Genomic DNA, 18493 nt, shown 5'->3' with positions numbered 1-18493 from the left:
TACTTCATTCGGTCCAGATTTTCTGACTTTTCTGTTAGAAAATGAGCCTCGTACCTTCAAGGAAGCAATGTCTTCCTCAGAAGCACAATATTGGAAAGAAGTTGTCAATAGTGAAATAGAATCCATATTGAGCAACCATACCTGGGAATTGGTTGATCTTCCTCCGGGTAATAAAACGTTGGGTTCTAAATGGATTTTCAAGAAGAAAATGAAAGACGATGGTACTATTGACAAATACAAGGCAAGACTTGTTGTCAAAGGATTTAGACAACAAGAAGGTCTTGACTATTTTGACATATACTCGCCGGTAACAAGAATTACATCTATTCGGATGCTAATAGCGTTAGCTGCCTTGTATGGTCTTCAAATCCATCAAATGGATGTAAAAACAGCCTTCTTAAATGGTGATCTTGAGGAAGAAATTTACATGAACCAACCTGAAGGGTTTGTGGTTCCGGGAAAAGAAAAGAAGGTGTGTAGACTTGTTAAGTCTCTTTATGGATTAAAACAAGCACCCAAACAATGGCATGCGAAATTTGACCAAACAATGTTGTCAAATGGTTTTAAGATTAATGAATGTGATAAGTGTGTTTACATTAAGAACGTTCAAAATCATGTAGTCATTGTTTGCTTATATGTTGATGATATGCTAATAATGAGCAAAGACATTGCCGACATTCAAGCTACTAAGCGTATGCTTGCTAGTAAGTTTGATATGAAAGACTTAGGAGTTGCCGATGTAATTCTAGGAATTAAAATCCAGAGGACTCCTCAAGGTCTAGCTTTGTCTCAATCACATTACGTGAAAATGGTACTTGAAAAATTCAAACACTTGGAATTTAGAAGTGCAAGGACTCCAATTGACTTAAACCATCATCTTATGAAAATAAAGGCGATAGTACGTCTCAATTGGAGTATGCTCGTGTGTTGGGAAGTCTAATGTACATCATGAACTATACACGACCCGATATAGCTTGTGCAATAAGTAAACTTAGTCGATTCACAAGTAATCCCAACAAGCATCACTGGGTGGCTATGAAACGAGTTCTGGGATATTTGGAGTATACCCAAGACTACGCTTTGCACTACAATAAATATCCTGCGGTTATGGAAGGATATAGTGATACTAATTGGATAACCGGCTCATCAGAAACAAAGTCCACAAGTGGATACGTGTTTACTGTTGGTGGAGGAGCAGTATCTTGGAAGTCTTCCAAACAGACATGTATCGCTCGCTCTACAATGGAATCAGAGTTTATAGCATTGGATAAAGCCGGTGAAGAAGCTGAATGGCTTCAGAATTTTTTAGAAGACATTCCGTTCTGGCCAAAACCTTTGGCTCCTATTTGCATACATTGCGATAGTGAGGCTATAATAGGACGGGCAGGGAGCGTTATGTATAACGGAAAGTCTCGTCATATACGACGAAGACATAATACCGTTAGACAACTACTTTTTAGTGGAATTATCACTATTAATTATGTAAGATCAAAGGATAATGTTGCGGATCCACTTACAAAAGGCTTAACCATAGAGGGAGTTGAGAAATCATCTAAGGGAATGGGACTATGGCCGAGGACAAGTCAACATGGCGGTAACTCTACCTAAAATTTTGGATGTTCCGAGATCTAGGTTCAAGGAGCTCAAACAAAGTTGTGATTGACCGGTTCAACATTGTCAAAACAAAATCTTTGGTCCATTCTCGTGATGAAGACAATGTTCAGTAACAAGGATAGAACTTTACACGTTCTTTAATGATTACCTAAGTTTGATGAGGTATTTATTAAATAATGTCAATCTAAAGGATTACACGTTTAGAAATCACCTATGTAAGTGTGAAGAAGAAGCCGCTTCAATGAGAATTCTGTAAGGCCAATTCTCTACGCACTTATGAAACCAGGCGGTGTTCATGGCTAAAACGAACACAACAATGAGAATCAAAAGACGGTTAAGGGTTGGTTGTGTGACATATGGTTGTCTAGGTATACACTAAAAGTTCGACGGTTCAAAGATATCAAATCTATCGATTGACCGAGTATATCCGACATATGTTCACTATGGAAAGTTCAAAGGGAAACCTACTTATCCAGATGCAATTAATCCTTACTTGCAAAATCACATAGCTTTCATCTATGATCTTTCTTGATACAGCCATTCCCATTCATATGGGGGATTGTTGGACTTTAAGCCATTGGGCTTTAAAAGAGAAGAAGTGTGAATTGGAAATGGAGGGAAATAAAATGGAGGGAAAATGAAAATTTGAAGAAGTGAACTTTTGTCTTGCACTTTGTCCCTCATTGGTGAGGGACAATCACATTTATGTGCTTATATATAGATTCACTTCTTAAAGATCTTAAAAGGAGTTGAAGAGAATGAACCCTCGCGCCGTCATCGTCGCTCGCTCGACTCGGCTTCGGCTTTGGATTTGGATTTGGATTTGGATTTGGATCGATAAGATTATTTTTGGACAAAATTTATTTAATTATTTAATAATTAATTAAATGCCAAATCACTGCTGAACGTTCAGAGGGCCTCGCTGGCCGTGGTTCTGCTGTGACCGCGGTAGAATCGCGGCAGCCAGATTCAGAGAAGCTCTCTGGCCGCGGTTCGGCCATGATCGCGGTAGAACCGCGGCAGGCCGCGTATTTTCTGAAAAGGCACCTTTCCAGACACCTCTTCTGATATTTGCCTATAAATTCAGAGGCAAGGCTGCATCTTCCATATACGAAAAAGACTCTAGAACTTCTTTCTTTCTGAATATACTGCATCCTAATTCGTAGTCTCTCTCTCTCAAATTCGTAAGTGTGATTTTGCTCCGTTCTTTGAGTTTGTTGGTATCCTGCAGTTTGTATTGCCACTGTTGCAGGAAGGTTTATTCCGTTTTATCCTGGGAGGATTTAATCCATTACCTTGGCAACGTGTGAGGGGGTTAAAATTCCTTAAGGACGCACAAGAAAATTGTGGACTCGGAATATTTCTGATTCTTTACTATTTTATATATTTCTTTATTCTTCTAACAGTTTCCTGAATTTTGTTTTAACTCATTAACGTTCACATATTCTTCTCTGATTTATTTGTTGTCTCTTTGATTTTTTCAAGAACATGTGGCGCTAGCTGATTTGGATCATTCAACTTTTCTTGAAGATATTTTTTAGCTTTTCTTAGTTGAGCGACGAATTGGGGTACTTGTATCTCATCTTCCGTCACTGCTAATGAGATAAAGAAACACAAAGCATTTCCAATGGTGTTTTGGGGCAATGGGGGACGACAATTCATTACATGGAACAATATAGATGGTTGGAACACGCCGAAATTTGCCATTGATACTGCCGCTCCACATCTATAAAGCAGTGCTGCGGCAACTTCAACTCGAGTTGGATTCGGCACTTGTGAATTCATTGCAACAATATCCTTGCGTCTGTCCAAACTAGAGGATGAGAAATGGTAGATTCTTGACAAACATATATCGCTGAGGTTCACGAACAATATCGGGTACAACTGGAAGATCATCGATTGGCGGTAAGAAGGAATGTGCATTAAATTGAGTAGATGATTCGAAATCCAACTCATGCCGAGTTGTAGCAGCCCAATCCTTAAGGAATTTAAAGAGACTATATCCATCAGTAGTTTTGTGTGATAGGCATATACTGACTGCTATTCCACCACAACCGAAATGGCTTAATTGAACCACCAGTGGACTTCGACCAAAGGAACTAGTCTAAGTCGAATCAGATGGGAAGACAACATTAGTAGCATCATTATATGCGTGGTTGAGAACTTGAGACACTGGCAACTGATTTGTACATTTAGAAACTCAGAACATGTGTCATTGCTATCGACATATTTATTATCCGTGATTATCCAGCAAAGGGATAATAAGAGGACAATACTTTTGAAAGGGAGTTTTCAAGAATCTGGCTTATGTTATTTGAAGGTTTGGAGTAGAAGGTGACAATTGGAGCATATGCAGAAGTGGCTATCTGATCAATGAAAGAAAGATTGTGACGACTATGGAACGAAAGGTGTTTACCCTAAAATCAGAAAACAACTGAATGTATATGTGGTTTCAAGGATACGTGATATAGGTTGGTATAAATTAAGAGAATAGATTAATATTGAGATTGATGGTAAAAGAATAAATGAAAATCGCACAAACCAAAGTTCCAACTAAAGTATGAACAAAGTAATAGAGTAACAAGATAATGAAAGCTAGAAAATGACAGTATATTACTTTATGTGGCGTAAAGATGATGTATTATACAAATGATGAGACCCCCTTTATATAGTAGGGGAGTCCTACTCTTGATACAATTCTATATGAGGTAAGAAATCCCATGATTAGCTAATTAACCGGCATGTCCTTGATATGTGCCGAGATTCCTACCGTGATCGGCACCCGCTCGCGGATATTTCGTCCTTTTATTATTCGGCATGGCAAATTTCCCTCGATCTTGTCCGGTTCCGAGGTTGAACATAATGATATAACCTCGTACCTTGGTTCGGTATAATCCGAGGTCGAACCTTAATCTATCATATTTAAGTCTCGATTAAGCACATAAGGGGCAAGCCCGATTTTGACCATATACAGATAGTTCCCACGTTTCTCGGAGAGAAGATGGTGAGAAATGATATGAACATCCAAATCCCGCCGCGATGGGCCATGATGTCAGCAACGAGCCCGACTATGGCGTAAGAGACAAAGGGATATTGAAACGTCCCGTCGGTCCATTTATCAAGGCACTAAATGCCTGTCAGTTGCTGCTCGGCCACTACCGGTACTGAACCGTCACCAGCAAGCTATAAGTACCCTAGCTTTCCTTCATTAAAACTTCACGTTCAAAGCTCCTCTTATTCTTGTTTTTTCTTCAAAAATCCCTTTGCTTTGCAACTTTTGCACCCAAAGTTCTTGAACTTTTATCAAACCACATACCATCCTAATTCTCTTCTCTTCTGTTCTTCAATGGCGAAAACTTCTAAGACCGTACTGCAAAAGGAGGCCGCCTCTTCATCACGACCCGCCGACAGCGAGGCTACGGTGGAGTCCCATCCTGAGGAATTCATTCTGGCAAAGTGCCCTACCATTGCCGATTTTAAGGTTGAGAAGACCTCTTCGATACCGGGACGATGTGAGCTGGTCTTGAGGTACATATGCACAATTACTGACGATCTCCTTGCCAAGGTTAAAGAGGATTGGAACTGGATCAATAAGCATGTGGTGGTTCCTTCGCCAGAGGAGTCGATCACTACCCACGTGGAGGGTTTTCTAAGTGTTTACACTTACCCCTTCACGTTGGGTCCCTTAGACCCCATCATCATTGCCTTCTGCAAGAGGTATAACGTGGAATTTGGCCAGATCCACCCTTCTTTTTGGAGAATAGCGATTCTCCTTTGATTCTTCATAGGCAAAATTAAGGGATGTCCTTTTACCCTCGATCACCTTATGCGCCTTTATAGTCCTCGACTCTATCCAGGAGGGATGATCAAGCTTGGTCACCCGGCCAGTAAGGCCCCATTCTCGAGCATAGAGGAGTCTTCGGACCGAGGTTGGATGGGATGGTTTGTTGGAATAAGGACTTCGGACCTGATCCCTTCCAAAGACATTCCATTTCCCGAGAAATGGAATATGAAACATAAGTTGCGCTTTGCCTTAAAAGTTCAATCTTGGTGTTTTCCCTATTATCTCCTTCCTTATCGATGTTTTTGTTGTTGCAGTTGTGGCCCGTATACTGGACGTAGTTCCTGAACTCAAGGAATGGGTCAAAGGCCTTGTGTCACAGAGACCGTATTCCGAGTGTGCTTGGATGGAATTATCAAAGGGTCGATGGGAGGCCAGTAATCACGGTAAACTTCTTTTCCTGGGGTAATAATGTCCAATTTCCCTATTTTGCTATTGAATCTTCGTCTACTTTTTCTAATAGGTATTCCCAAGTACGTTGCTATGAGGCCTCTATCCGGTGATGAGGATGTGCCTCTCTAGTCCCCTGCTCTGAAGCAGGGCGACGACAAAAATAGAAAAAGGGTCTGAGTCCCCCGAATTTGGAAAGGAAGAGACCGGTGAGGAGGTCACTCAAGCCCAGGGGGAGTTCTGGCGCTCTACCTTCGGACTCAGTACATCGACTAAGGAATAAGTCCAAACAAGAAGAAGAAGAGGAAGATAGATCCAAACTGGCGGGCCGTATGCGGGTTTGTGTTTCGATGCAAAAGCCCTTCAAATCGGAGGAGGCCGATGAGGGAGCTTTGGCCGAAGTTCCCGAACCAGGAGGGGTTGAAGCCACTCAGCTCCAAGCTAAAGGGGTCGAGAAAGAGACCGGGGGCGACGCTTCTCGAATAGCGGAAGATACCCCGAGGGACGAGCTCGGAGTGATCAATATTTTTGGATCCCCTTATATTCCAGACGTCATGATCCACGAGGCAAGCATGTTAGAAAGCCATTCTTATGAGGGGCCTCAGGGGCGGCTGATATCCACGACTTCTTGGACGGATTCGAGTCCACTGCTTCGGAAGATGTCACCGGGCTTGGTGACTTGCCGGTGAGAAAGAAGGTATCGCCATCGGGTGCATCAGGATCTTCATCAAGCCCAAAACTAGTGGATCAATTCACGACCCCAAGTGTTAACCCCAACCGCAGGCGGTTGATAACCTTTTGTTTACCGAAGGATGCCCGGGTCTTGATGAATGCGGTGGAAGCACCTTGCCTATTTAATGAGGCCCAACATGCTTTGAATCGGGTAACTTCGAGGGTCACTTTGTTATTTATTTTAAACTTGAAGTTGTAAGTAATTCTAACATCATTCTTCATGCTTGCAGGCTTCTGTGTTGCATCATGAGGCTTTCCTCCAAATCCTTGAGATGTACGAGGCTAAGGTTCTGGAACTCACCAAAAAGAGGGATGCTTACAAGCTTTTGAGCGAGAAGCTTCAAGCCGAGTTATAGAAGCGGCTCGGAGGAAGCATATCGAGATGGCCGAGCAGGTATTTTGAGTGCTTCATGATAGTGAAGACGAACTGGAGATCCCTACTAATGATCCGATCCTGCAGGTCTGTTAGAGGCTTGAACAGATCGGGCAGCTTTAGGCACAGGTAGATACGATACAGGCCGAGGTTGAGGAGTTCAAGAAAAATATGGACATATTGGCCTCGAAAAAGGAGGTCGTCCAAGTAGTGCTGGAGTCAGCCGGGTCCTAGCTCCGAACTGCAAGAGAGAAAGCCTCGGTGTAGGTCAAGAAACTCAAGTAACTTCAATCCCAATTAACTTGAGACGGCTAAATCTGAGGTGGCCGTGGCCAATACCAAAGCCGATGCTAAAGTGGCCCAATTCAAGGTCGACTCCGAGGCCATCTAGGCACAGGCCAAGAGCATGGTAGATCATGCAAGGTGGCAAGCTTGAAGGGAAGCCCTCTAGGAAGCTCATGCTCAGGACTTCGATATATTGGCCAAAATCGAGAATGCCAAATCGGAAGAAGCCAGGGCCTGGAAGCTAACCTTTCCCGAGGAAGATTCCAAGAGCTTAAGCTAGTCCGAAGATAGGGAAGATCCCGAGGATGGAGATGCTGCCTCCGATGAAGGTCAGGCTACTTAGGCCTTTATATGTTTTTATATTTTTTTTCTTTCTTTGGCATTTTTTTGAGGTCGTCTCAGCCATTGTAAATTTTTGTATTAGGTCATTCTGACCTTTGTAAAAAGATTGTTATATGTATAAGTCTTTCTTTCCCTTTTGGCTCTTAAAATTTCCTTTGCTTTATTACTTGTGTTCCCAAAGGCCGGAATGTCTTGGCATAAAATAACTTATGTTGTGTAAGTTCAAACAAACCCTGCCTTTACATTATTCTGTTTTGAGGCATCTTGGGTTTGGTGTCATTGAAAACTTTCTCCCAAAGTAAGTAATTCAAAATATAGTTTGTCGAGGGTAGCCTTTAGAACCAGTTATGAAAATTTCGAAGGCCTATTTTTTGTAACGGTTCTTGGACGTCTCTAAACCGTGTTAATATGGTCATGTCCTTTTAATTTTAGGTGTAGCCCAGTGGGCTTACTTCCCCAAGTTATATAGGCTTGCCTAAGATAACAGTCCCTAAGTGGGTATGGTCGTGGCCTTTAAAATTCGGGGGTTGCCTAATATGTCTTGTATCCTCGATGTTTAATAGCTCGATATGTTCGAGTTTGTTTTTGGCCGGAAGTCCCCGAGTGAGGGGGTGGTCATTTGAATTCTGGTTATAGTCGGCCCTTGAGTTCGCTTCTTTGAGGAGATCAAAAGTACGAAATTCTTTAAGGGATGTAAAGAGAAAAAATTTTAAACATAAAATGAATGCAAGGAAAATGCTTATTTTTATTCTTGTGCTAAATAGTTATGCATGCGTACATGTTTTATGCCAGGGCTCGAGCAATCCACATGGGCACGGTTCGTTTGACAGTTTGGCCCTTATAACAAATCCTACCTATCGAGACCCTTCCATTACGACATAATTTCCTTGATAAAGCAATTCGATACCCGAGGGTAATGCCCCCTAGTATTCGAGATTGATTGTAGAGAAACCTCGAATACTGTAAACACAATCTTTGACATCGATTCGTGATCGGCCTTTGATTCTAAGTTAGCATTATTCATTGTTGCCTCGATTCCTTCCGTGAATATTGAGGTTCAACCTTCATTCCTTATCTGGAGACGACATGCCCCAGAAATGTAACAGATTCTAGCCAAAATTCACATTTCGAGAATTTTGCATACAATTGGTGCTGATGAAGAGTCTGCAAAATTGCCCTGAGGTGGTCGGTGTGATCTTCCCTACTTCGTGAATATAAAAGGATGTCGTTAATGAATACTATCACAAAGGAGTCAAGAAACAGCTTGAAGACTCGGTTCATAAGATACATGAAGGTTGTCGGGGCATTTGTTAGCCCAAAAGACATTACCATAAATTCAAAGTGCCCATACCGAGTTCTAAAAGTTGTTTTCGGAACGTCTAACTCTCTTATCTTCAATTGATGATACCCAGACTGCAAATCCATTTTAGAGAAGAACTTAGCACCTTGAAATTGATCAAATAAATCATCTATTCTTCGCAATGGGCACTTATTTTTTATTGTGGCTTTGTTGACTTGCCGGTAGTCAATACACATCCATAGAGACCTATCTTTCTTTCTGACAAAGAGAACCGGTGCGCCTCAAGGTGACACATTCGGTCGGATGAAACCCTTCTCTAGCAAATCCTTCAGTTGGTCCTTCAGCTCTTTTAATTCTATCTGCGCCATTCTATAAGGTGGAATGGATATAGGTTGGGTGCCTGGCATCACAACAATCCCAAAATAGATCTCCCTGTCTGGAGGAATCCCAGGGAGCTCATCCAGAAACACATCAGGGGATTCATTCATAATTGGTACAGATTCAAGGGTAGGCACCTCAGCAGTGGTGTCCGCAACTCGGACCAAAGGATAAATGTACCCCTTCCTGATCATCTTCGTGGCCTTAAGGTAAGAAATAAACCTACATTTTGGCATAACAGTATTCCCCTCCCACTCAACAGCTGGCTCATTAGGAAACTCAAGCCTTATGGTCCTAGTTTGGCAATCGAGTTTGTCAAAGCATAAATAAAGCCAATCCATTACCATTATTAAATCAAAATAAATCATTCCCAATTCAATAAGATCGGTCATGGTATCCCGGCCACGCACCGTGACAACACAATCCCAATAAACCCGTGCGGCCGAAATAGACTCGCCAACCGGAGTCGATACAGAGAACGACTCATGAAGTTGTTCTGGTTCTATCTCGAAGCTTGTAGCAACATAAGGAGTAACATAGGATAATGAAGATCTGGGATCAATAAGAGCATACACGTCATGATATTGGACAGACAATATACCTGTAAGAATATCTGGGGAAGCCTCTGCACTCTGTTGACCACTTATAGCATAAAACCGACTGAGTCCTCCTGAACTCTAGGCACCACCCCTAGCTGCACCCCACCCGGCGGGTGCTGGAGAGCCTCGAGCTGGAGGGTGTGTTGAAGATGTAGGAGCTGTAAGACTGGATGATTGAGCTATGCCCTAGCCCGGCCCCTGGCGGGATGCATGACAATCCTTATGAATATGGCCTCTCATCCTGCATCCGTAACATATTGGCATGTCTATGTAGTAGAATCCCGAATGTATCCTCCCACATTTTGGGCATGAGACCCTCTGCTGCTGTTGGGATCTCTCTCCCGATCGGCCCTGATGGTGGGATCCCGTGCTGCCTTGGCTGGGCCTAAAATGACTCCCTTGATGCTGATTGTGCCCTGATGGTGGGGCACTAGCCGAAGACTGAGCATAAGACTGGGATGGCCCTGATGATCCTCCCCGAAAAGCTAATCTCCCACCTCCGAATGAATCACCAAGGTTGCCTGTTGATCGGGCCCTACTATTACCTTCTCGTTCCATCCCGTGCTTTAACTTTAGAGCCTCGATAGCTTCGGCAAAGGCCACCATCCTTCCATAGCTAAGGCCTTGCACAAATCAACGCACCCTAGCCTCCATAGTCGGCATCATATGAACAGCATACTTTGACAGGCACACGAACTACATATGATACTCCCACACACTATTACTATCCTGTTTAAGGGTCTCAAACTCCACAGCACGGGCTACTTAGTCTCAACATGCAGGAAATGGTCTATGAAGGCATCCGCAAACTCACTACATCTCACCAGAGGGCTCCCCTCCTCAAGGGAATCCTCCCACATCTCAAACCAGAAATATGCCACCCATTTTAGATGATAGGAAGCCATCTCCACTCCCTCTGTCTCAGTAGCACGCATAACTCTGAGAGTCTTATGCATCTTATCAATGAAATCCTGAGGGTCTGCCTCGGGATCAGTACCTGCGAACATTGGAGGGTCTAACTGAAGGAATTTGTTTACCCTAGAACCAAAAAAATCCCCTTGCAAGCTAAATGAGATGGGTGCAGCATTTGACCTCTACGCCTGAGAAGCCACTAACTAAGTCAGCATCTGAATAGCTCCTCTAAAATCCCATCAGAAATACCAGAACCAGAAGCTGAGGTTGGGGGTGGAATAGGCATATCGGCAGGAGGGATGGTGGTAACCTCCGTAGGTGTAGGAACTGGGTTGTAGTCTGCTCTTGAGTAGAAGAATCAGGCAGGGTGATAGCATGGCGATTATCCTCACCCCCAATATTAAGTAGGGGATCATAAGCCACTCCTAAGGTGGCATTGGCTTCTTGGCAATTTCTCGCTTTTTTCTTAGGTGCCATTTACTGAAAGATAGAACAATGCACGAGTTAAAGGAAAGCAACCTCACATCCCGCTCTAACGCACGATATAGAACATCAAGGAAGGGTATTATTCCTAAATGCCCAAGTATCCCCCTACTTATAGATGTGGTAGACAACACACCGATAAGAAGGGCTCTACTAGACACGTCTCTAAGACATCCTAGGACGCTTTAAAACCTTAGGCTTTGATACCAAGTTTGTTACGCCCCAATGCTCGGGGAGCGCGACCGGCGTGCAACCGAGTGAACTCGGTCGAGCAAGCCTATCCAGCCTTTCCTACCCGACTCATTCAATATCCAAAGAAGTAATACATCACCACTTGTTAAACACAGGAAAGATTAGTTATATAAATACATAAACGTTACTAGTTAAATTTTTACATAAACACCATATGCCATAGTTAAGTTTCCAAAAGTACATACATTTTACAATCTAGTGGAGAAGAGTTTCAAAATACAAGGTGATCCAATGTCTACCCCGGCACCCATACATGATTCACATCAACGTCTACAGAGCCTATAAGGATACAAAAGACCAATATGACAATGCCGGCAACAAGGCCCCGGCTATACCTCAAAATATGAGAATTTATACAAAAGAAGAACTACTAAACCCCTGGAAGAACTACTAAACCCCTGGAAGAAATGGGGCTCACAAAGGCGGTTGTAAGGAGAGAAAGAGAGCACCACTATCTGCGATGGAACCACCTACATCCATTAAAAGATGTAGTGCCCCAGGCAAAAGGGACGTTAGTACTATCGAATAGTACTAGTATGCAAGGCAAACACAATTCTTAATAGAATGAACAATGAACAAATAGAAGGTTGTTATAACATCAACAAGTACTTCACATGATTACAAGGAAACACAAAATAAGGTTCATATAGTTCCGGTTATATCTTTCCATCTCTTTAGGTTAATAATTTTTAGTGCCATAACCCATAATACCACCTTGTTTTTCCTTCATGGAGTCCAATCTCGGCCCGATCAGCTAAGCCATCTCACTTGGGACATAACCTCTTTCAATTATTCCTTAGTTCACATTTCTTTCCATTTTTCCATTACATGGCACAAACACACCTCATTTATTAATTAATTCTTGGCACTTGGACACATTTTTATAATTCAAGTCTTCCCCTTATTTATTCATCCATATAGCTTCACCATCCATGTCGATAAGTGATATCATATAAGGCATGCACACATAAGGATAGAAAAGACTCTTGGAGAATATAATCACATTTTCAACTAGCATGGTTTTAGGGTAAACACATAGAACAATTTTGGAACAAAAATCTGTCAACCCAACACATTAATGCAATCCATCTAGTTTGATCAAATCGGAACTCATGCCAACTATTCGGACATCAAGAGTTCAACACTAAGAAGAAGATGGTTAGCCATACATACCTCAATAGAGTTTTTTCTTAAATTCCTACAATAATTCCGGAGCTCTTAGCCACTTCGATCTATTATATGAGAATTACAAGTTGAGCCACAAATTAGAGAGATAATCAATATTATATCTCAATTGAGCACATTTTCAAGCACTAAGTGTGCATTGTGATTTAAAGACCTTTTTGTGAAAGATTCTATCCTCCTACACCCCATTTGTTACATTCTCAGCTCACAATCTCCCCATACCCTTTTATCATACATGCATGCAAGATAATCAACCCTTATACCCATGATCCCATTTGTTAATTACTTATTCTAGAAGAAATTTCGAAATCAAAGATTAGGGCACAAATTCTTACCTCTTAGAATGAAGTCTTAGTAACTTTACTTGATAATCTTCAAAGATTTAGGCAAGGATTGAATAGTGACTTGGTGAGGATCACTCTCTCCCCTTAGAACAGTTTCTCTCACTTTAGGTGTAGTAGAAAATATCACAAGAGGGTCTAATGGGGTGTTTTTAACGGAATGGGGTCGGGTTTTAAAAGTTAGAAAATAGGATCCCCGACTCAATCTGCGGTCGCATATGCGACTGCATAACTGATATGCGGCCCCCAAAAGTAGCCCTCAAGACTTGAATACTCTGCCTGGGTATGCGACGAATATGCAGTATGCATACCTGTTCTACGGTCGCATAATGCACCGTAAAACTGCCATATGCAAAAATCCTAAGAAGATTATGCGACGACTATGTGGCCCGCATATCAATTATGCGATCAGATAATTGGCTGCATAGTTGTCCTCAAAGTTAGCCAACATTCTAACTCACTCTGTGGCAGATATGCGACCCGCATTGCTATTATGCGACCGCATAATAGGCCGTAGAAACGAGCTCTTCTGAAAAACATTATTCCTTAACTTGGCACTACGAGATTTCGGATTTTTGAGAAAAAATTTACGGGGCCTTACATTATGAGTTCCTTGTGATGTCTTTTGGGCTGACCAATGCCCCAGCAGCGTTCATGCATTTGATGAACAACATTTTTCGGCCTTTTCTCGACTCGTTCATTATTGTATTCATTGATCATATTCTAGTATACACGTGTAGTTAGGAGGAGCACGCGCAGTATTTGAGAGTTGTGTTGTAGAGATTGAGGGAGGAGAAGCTTTATGCAAAGTTCTCCAAATGTGAGTTTTGGCTCAGTCCAGTGGCTTTCTTGGGGCACGTGGTGTCCAGTGAGGGTATTCAGGTTGATCCGAAGAAGATAGAGGCAGTTTAGTGTTGGACCAGACTGTCCTCAGCCACAGAGATTCGTATCTTTCTTGGTTTGGCAGGTTATTACCATCGGTTCATTTAGGGATTTTCATCTTTTGCATCACCCTTGACCAAATTAACTCAAAAAGGTGCTCCATTCAGGTAGTCGGATGGGTGTGAGGTGAGCTTTTAGAAGCTCAAGACTGTCTTGACCACAACTCCAATGTTAGTTGTGCCATCAGCTTCAGGTTCATATACCGTATATTGTGATGCTTCGAGAGTTGGTATTGGGTATGTTTTGATGTATGAGGGTAGAGTTATGGCTTATGCTTCTCGTCAGTTGAATCCCTATGAGAAGAACTACCCTGTTCATGATCTAGAGTTCGCTATTATTGTTCACGCGTTGAAGATTTGGAGGCATTATTTGTATGGCGTGTCTTGTGAGGTGTTTACTGATCATCGTAGCCTCCAGCACTTGTTAAAAAAAATCTCAATTTGAGGCAGTGGAGATGGTTGGAGATGCTAAAGGACTATGATATCACCATCTTGTATCATCCGGGGAAGGCCAACTTAGTGGCCGATGCTTTGAGTAGGAAGGCAGTGAGTATGGGTTGTCTTGCATTTATTCCTGTTGGGGAGAGACCTCATGCAATTGATGTTCAGGCCTTGGCCAATCGGTTTATGAGGTTGGATATTTTGTAGTCCAGTCAGGTCTTAGCTTGTGTGGTTTCTCGATCTTCCCTATTCGATCACATTAGAGAGCGCTAGTATGATGATCCTTATTTGTTGTCCTCAAGGACAGAGTTCAGCACGACGATGCCAGAGATGTGACTAATGGTGATGACGGAGTATTGAGGATGTAGGGCCAGATATATGTGCCCAATATGGATGTGCTTTAGGAGTTGATTCTTAAGGAGGCTCATAGTTTGCGGTATTTAATCCATCCTGGTGCCGCAAAGATATATCAGAATTTGAGACAGCAGTATTGGTGGAGGAGAATGAAGAAGGACATTGTGGGATTTGTAGCTCGGTGTCTCAATTGTCACTGGGTGAAATATCATCATCAGAGACTGGGTGGCTTGCTTCAGCAGTTAGATATTCCAAAGTGTAAGTGAGAGCGGATCACCATGGATTTCATAGTTAGGCTCCCACGGACTTTGAAGAAGTTCAATGTTATTTGGATGATTGTGGACCGGCTGACCAAGTCTGTGCACTTCATTCCTGTGTGTACTACCTATTCTTCAGAGCGGTTGGCATAGATTTATATCCTAGAGATTGTTCACTTGCATGATGTCATAGTTTTCATCATTTCAGATAGAGGTACTCAGTTTACTTTGCAGGTTTGGAGAGCTATGCAGTGAGAGTTGGGTACTAAGGTTGAGTTGAGCATAGCTTTTCACCCTCAGATGGACGGACAGTCCAAGCACACTACTCAAATATTGGAGGACATGTTGTGCGCTTGTGTCATTGTTGTTGGAGGGTCATGGGATCAGTTTCTACCGCTCGCGGAGTTTGCTTATAACAACAATTATCAGTCAAGTATCCATATGGATCTATATGAGGCTTTATATGGGAGACAGTATAGATCTCTAGTTGGTTGGTTTGAGCCCGGCGAGGCTAGGATTTTAAGTACAGACTTGGTGCAGGATGCTTTAGACAAGGTAAAGGTGATTCAGGAATGGCTTCGTAAAGCGTAGTCGAGACAAAAGAGTTATGCTGACAGGAAGGTTCGTGATGTGTCCTACATGGTTGGGGAGAAGGTTCTACTGAAGGTTTCACCCATGAAGGGTGTTATCAGAGTTTGGGAAGAAAGGCAAATTGAGTCCTCGGTTCATTGGGCCTTTCGAGGTGCTTCGGAAGATTGGGGAGGTACCTTATGAGCTTGCCTTGACACCTAGCTTATCGAGTGTGCATTCGGTATTTCATGTTTCTATGCTCTAGAAGTATATTGGAGATCCGTCTCATGTTTTGGATTTCAGCACGGTTTAGTTAGATGGTGATTTGACTTATGATGTGGAGCCAGTGGCTATTTTGGAGCATCAGGTTTGAAAGTTGAGATCAAAGGATATAGCTTCAGTGAAAGTGTAGTGGAGAGGTTGGCCCGTGGAGGAGGCTACCTAGGAGACCGAGCGGGAGATGCAGAGAAAATATCCTCACCTATTTGAGGCTACAGGTATGTTTCTTAACTTGTTCGAGGATGAACGTTTGTTTAAGAGGGGGAGGATGTAATGACCCGGTTGGTCGTTTCATGAGTTACCGCTCTGTTTCCCCCATTTCTACTTTCTTATGTGTTTTTCAGCTACATTTAATCGCATCGTGTCGGTTGGTTCGGGTTCAGAGTCATTTTGGAGTGTTATAAGACACTTAGTCTCTTAAGTTAGCCTTTTAGTTGGAAAAGTCAACTAGAAGTTAACTTCCGAGTAAATGATCTCGGAACATGATTTTATGGTTTGGATAGTTTCGTGAGGTGATTTGGGACTTAGGGACGTGTTCGAAATGTAATTTGGAGGCTCGTGGTAGATTTAGGCTTAAATTAACGAAATTGAAATTTTGGATTTTCCGGTTAGTAGTGGAAATCTTGATATCGGGGTCAGAATGGAATTCTGGAAATTGCAGTAGGTCCGTTGTGTCATTTGTGATGTGTGTGCAAATTTTCAAGTCATTCGGAGGTGATTTGGTAGGCCTTTTGGTCGTTTGGGGAATTTGGAAGTTTTGGAAACCTTAGGCTTGAATCCGAGGGTGTTTTGATGATTCGATGTTTTGAGTGTTCTGAAGGTTGGTATAAGTTTGAATAGTATTATGTGACTTGTTCGTATTTTTGGTTGAGGTCCCGGGGGACTCGGGATGGATTTGGAAGATTTTCGGAATGTTTGGTTTTGAAAGTGTGTATCTTCAGCTGCTGCCCCTGTCATATCCGCACCTGCGGATTGGGGACTACATGTGCAAGATCGCAGAAGCGCTAGAGCAGCTGCAGGTGTGGCCATAAGTGAGAGGACCAGAAGTTGCAGATGCAGAAGTTGGAACGCACCTGCGAGACCGCAGGTGCAGATATAGAGGCACAGGTGCGGTTCCAGGGCAATAAGTTAAAACCACATATGCGGTTGGTTTGAACGCAGAAGCGGTACCACAGGAGCGAGAAAAGGACCGCATGTGCAAAATCGGTTGGTCAGAAATTATATAAGTTTCCCCTTCACAAAATTGAGGTGTGTTCCACTAGCTTTATCTGGAGTTGAAGCTTTTTGGAAGGTTCGGAAGAGGGAATCAAGGGGATTTTCATTGAGGTGAGTTTCTTGAACCTAAAACTCGATTCTATGTTGATTTTTAGTTGTTTAAGCATGAAATTTATGAGATTAAGAGTGAAAAAAATTGGGAAGTTAGGGATTGAAATTGGAGAGGAAAAATTGGGGATTTAAGGGGCCATTTGAGGTCTGATTTTGATGTTCTTGATATGTACGGACTCGTGGGAGGATAAGGATTCTATTGATGTGATTTTTAACAGATTCCGAGATGTGGGCTCGGGGGTCAGGTTTGACCAATTTCGGGATTTTGACGTAATTTGATAATTTTCGCATGGGCTTCGTTCCCTTAGCATATATTAATGTTGTGATTCTAATTTTGGATAGATTGGATACGAGTTGAGGCCAAGTCGAGAGGCAAGGGCGTCGCGGAGTAGGATTTCATCTGGTTTGAGGTAAGTAACGATTGTAAATTTAGACCTGAGGGTATGAAACCCTGGAAATTTCGTACTGTTTGATAAATGAGGTGACGCACATGCTAGGTGATGACCGTGTGGGCGTGCACCTGTTGGGATTAGGACATGGTCCATCCTGTAGCGACTATATAGTTGCATATTTTGATATATTATATATGATATCCATGTGTTTTAGAAATTGGTTGTTAACTTGGGCTAAATGCCATGTTTGAGGCCTTTGTGCCGAACTGTTTAGACCGTTAGGGGTATTTTACTACTTTCCTCACACTGTTTTGATTTGAACGCATATTCTCAGTCATTTTTTACATGTTTGTTGTTTAATCTGGTTTCATTACTCTACTTCTTAATATATGAAAACTGTTTGGGCTGAGTTTCCCCGATTTTCACTGAAATGTCCGAGTGGCTGTGAGGTTAATGACTGAGAGAGAGAGGTCGAGGACCTGATGGTGAGGATTATATATACTTATGGATCGGGCTACATGCCACAATGATATTTATATAGATATGGATCGGGCTGCACACCGCAGCGATATGACGTTTGGGCTGTAGGAGCCCTCTACACACCCCCAGTGAGCGTAGTCGACTATAAACTATGGATCGGGCTGCACGCCGCAAGGGTTGCTATTATTATTATGATATATCTATTGAGTCGGAGTGCTGAGTGTGAGTACTGATTGACGAGAGCTGAGTCACGAGTGACTGAGAGGCTTGCCCGAGAGGCTATACTTATGAGTGATACCTTGCCCGAGGGGCTTGTTTATGAGATTTTCCTATTTCCACTCTTCTTTTATACTGAGCCTCTACTGAAAAATGTTGAATAAATGCTTTAAAGGATTTTCGTTGAAACTAGAGTTTTTACGAGGTATT

General features: G+C 42.5%; 1 protein-coding gene and 1 pseudogene across 1 annotated transcript; both read right to left on the bottom strand.

The window, feature by feature from the left end:
• Positions 1-3051: 3051 nt before the first annotated feature.
• Positions 3052-4933, bottom strand: LOC107822514 (acylsugar acyltransferase 3-like; annotated as a pseudogene).
• Positions 4934-9158: 4225 nt separating this feature from the next.
• Positions 9159-9602, bottom strand: LOC142181073 (uncharacterized). Its single transcript, XM_075253203.1, has one exon. The coding sequence runs from the start codon at positions 9600-9602 to the stop codon at positions 9159-9161; it is 444 nt and encodes a 147-aa protein (XP_075109304.1).
• Positions 9603-18493: the final 8891 nt, after the last annotated feature.

This window comes from Nicotiana tabacum, chromosome 5 (genome assembly GCF_000715075.1).
Source record: "Nicotiana tabacum cultivar K326 chromosome 5, ASM71507v2, whole genome shotgun sequence".
Classification (NCBI taxonomy): Eukaryota; Viridiplantae; Streptophyta; class Magnoliopsida; order Solanales; family Solanaceae; genus Nicotiana; species Nicotiana tabacum.
Note: the sequence above shows the minus strand (reverse complement) of the source record. Positions and strands in the feature narration are given on the sequence as shown.

Bases quoted from the DNA above. Each gene is read 5' to 3' on its own strand.
- LOC142181073 (XM_075253203.1), bottom strand. From the start codon at position 9,602: ATGGTAATGGATTGGCTTTATTTATGCTTTGACAAACTCGATTGCCAA.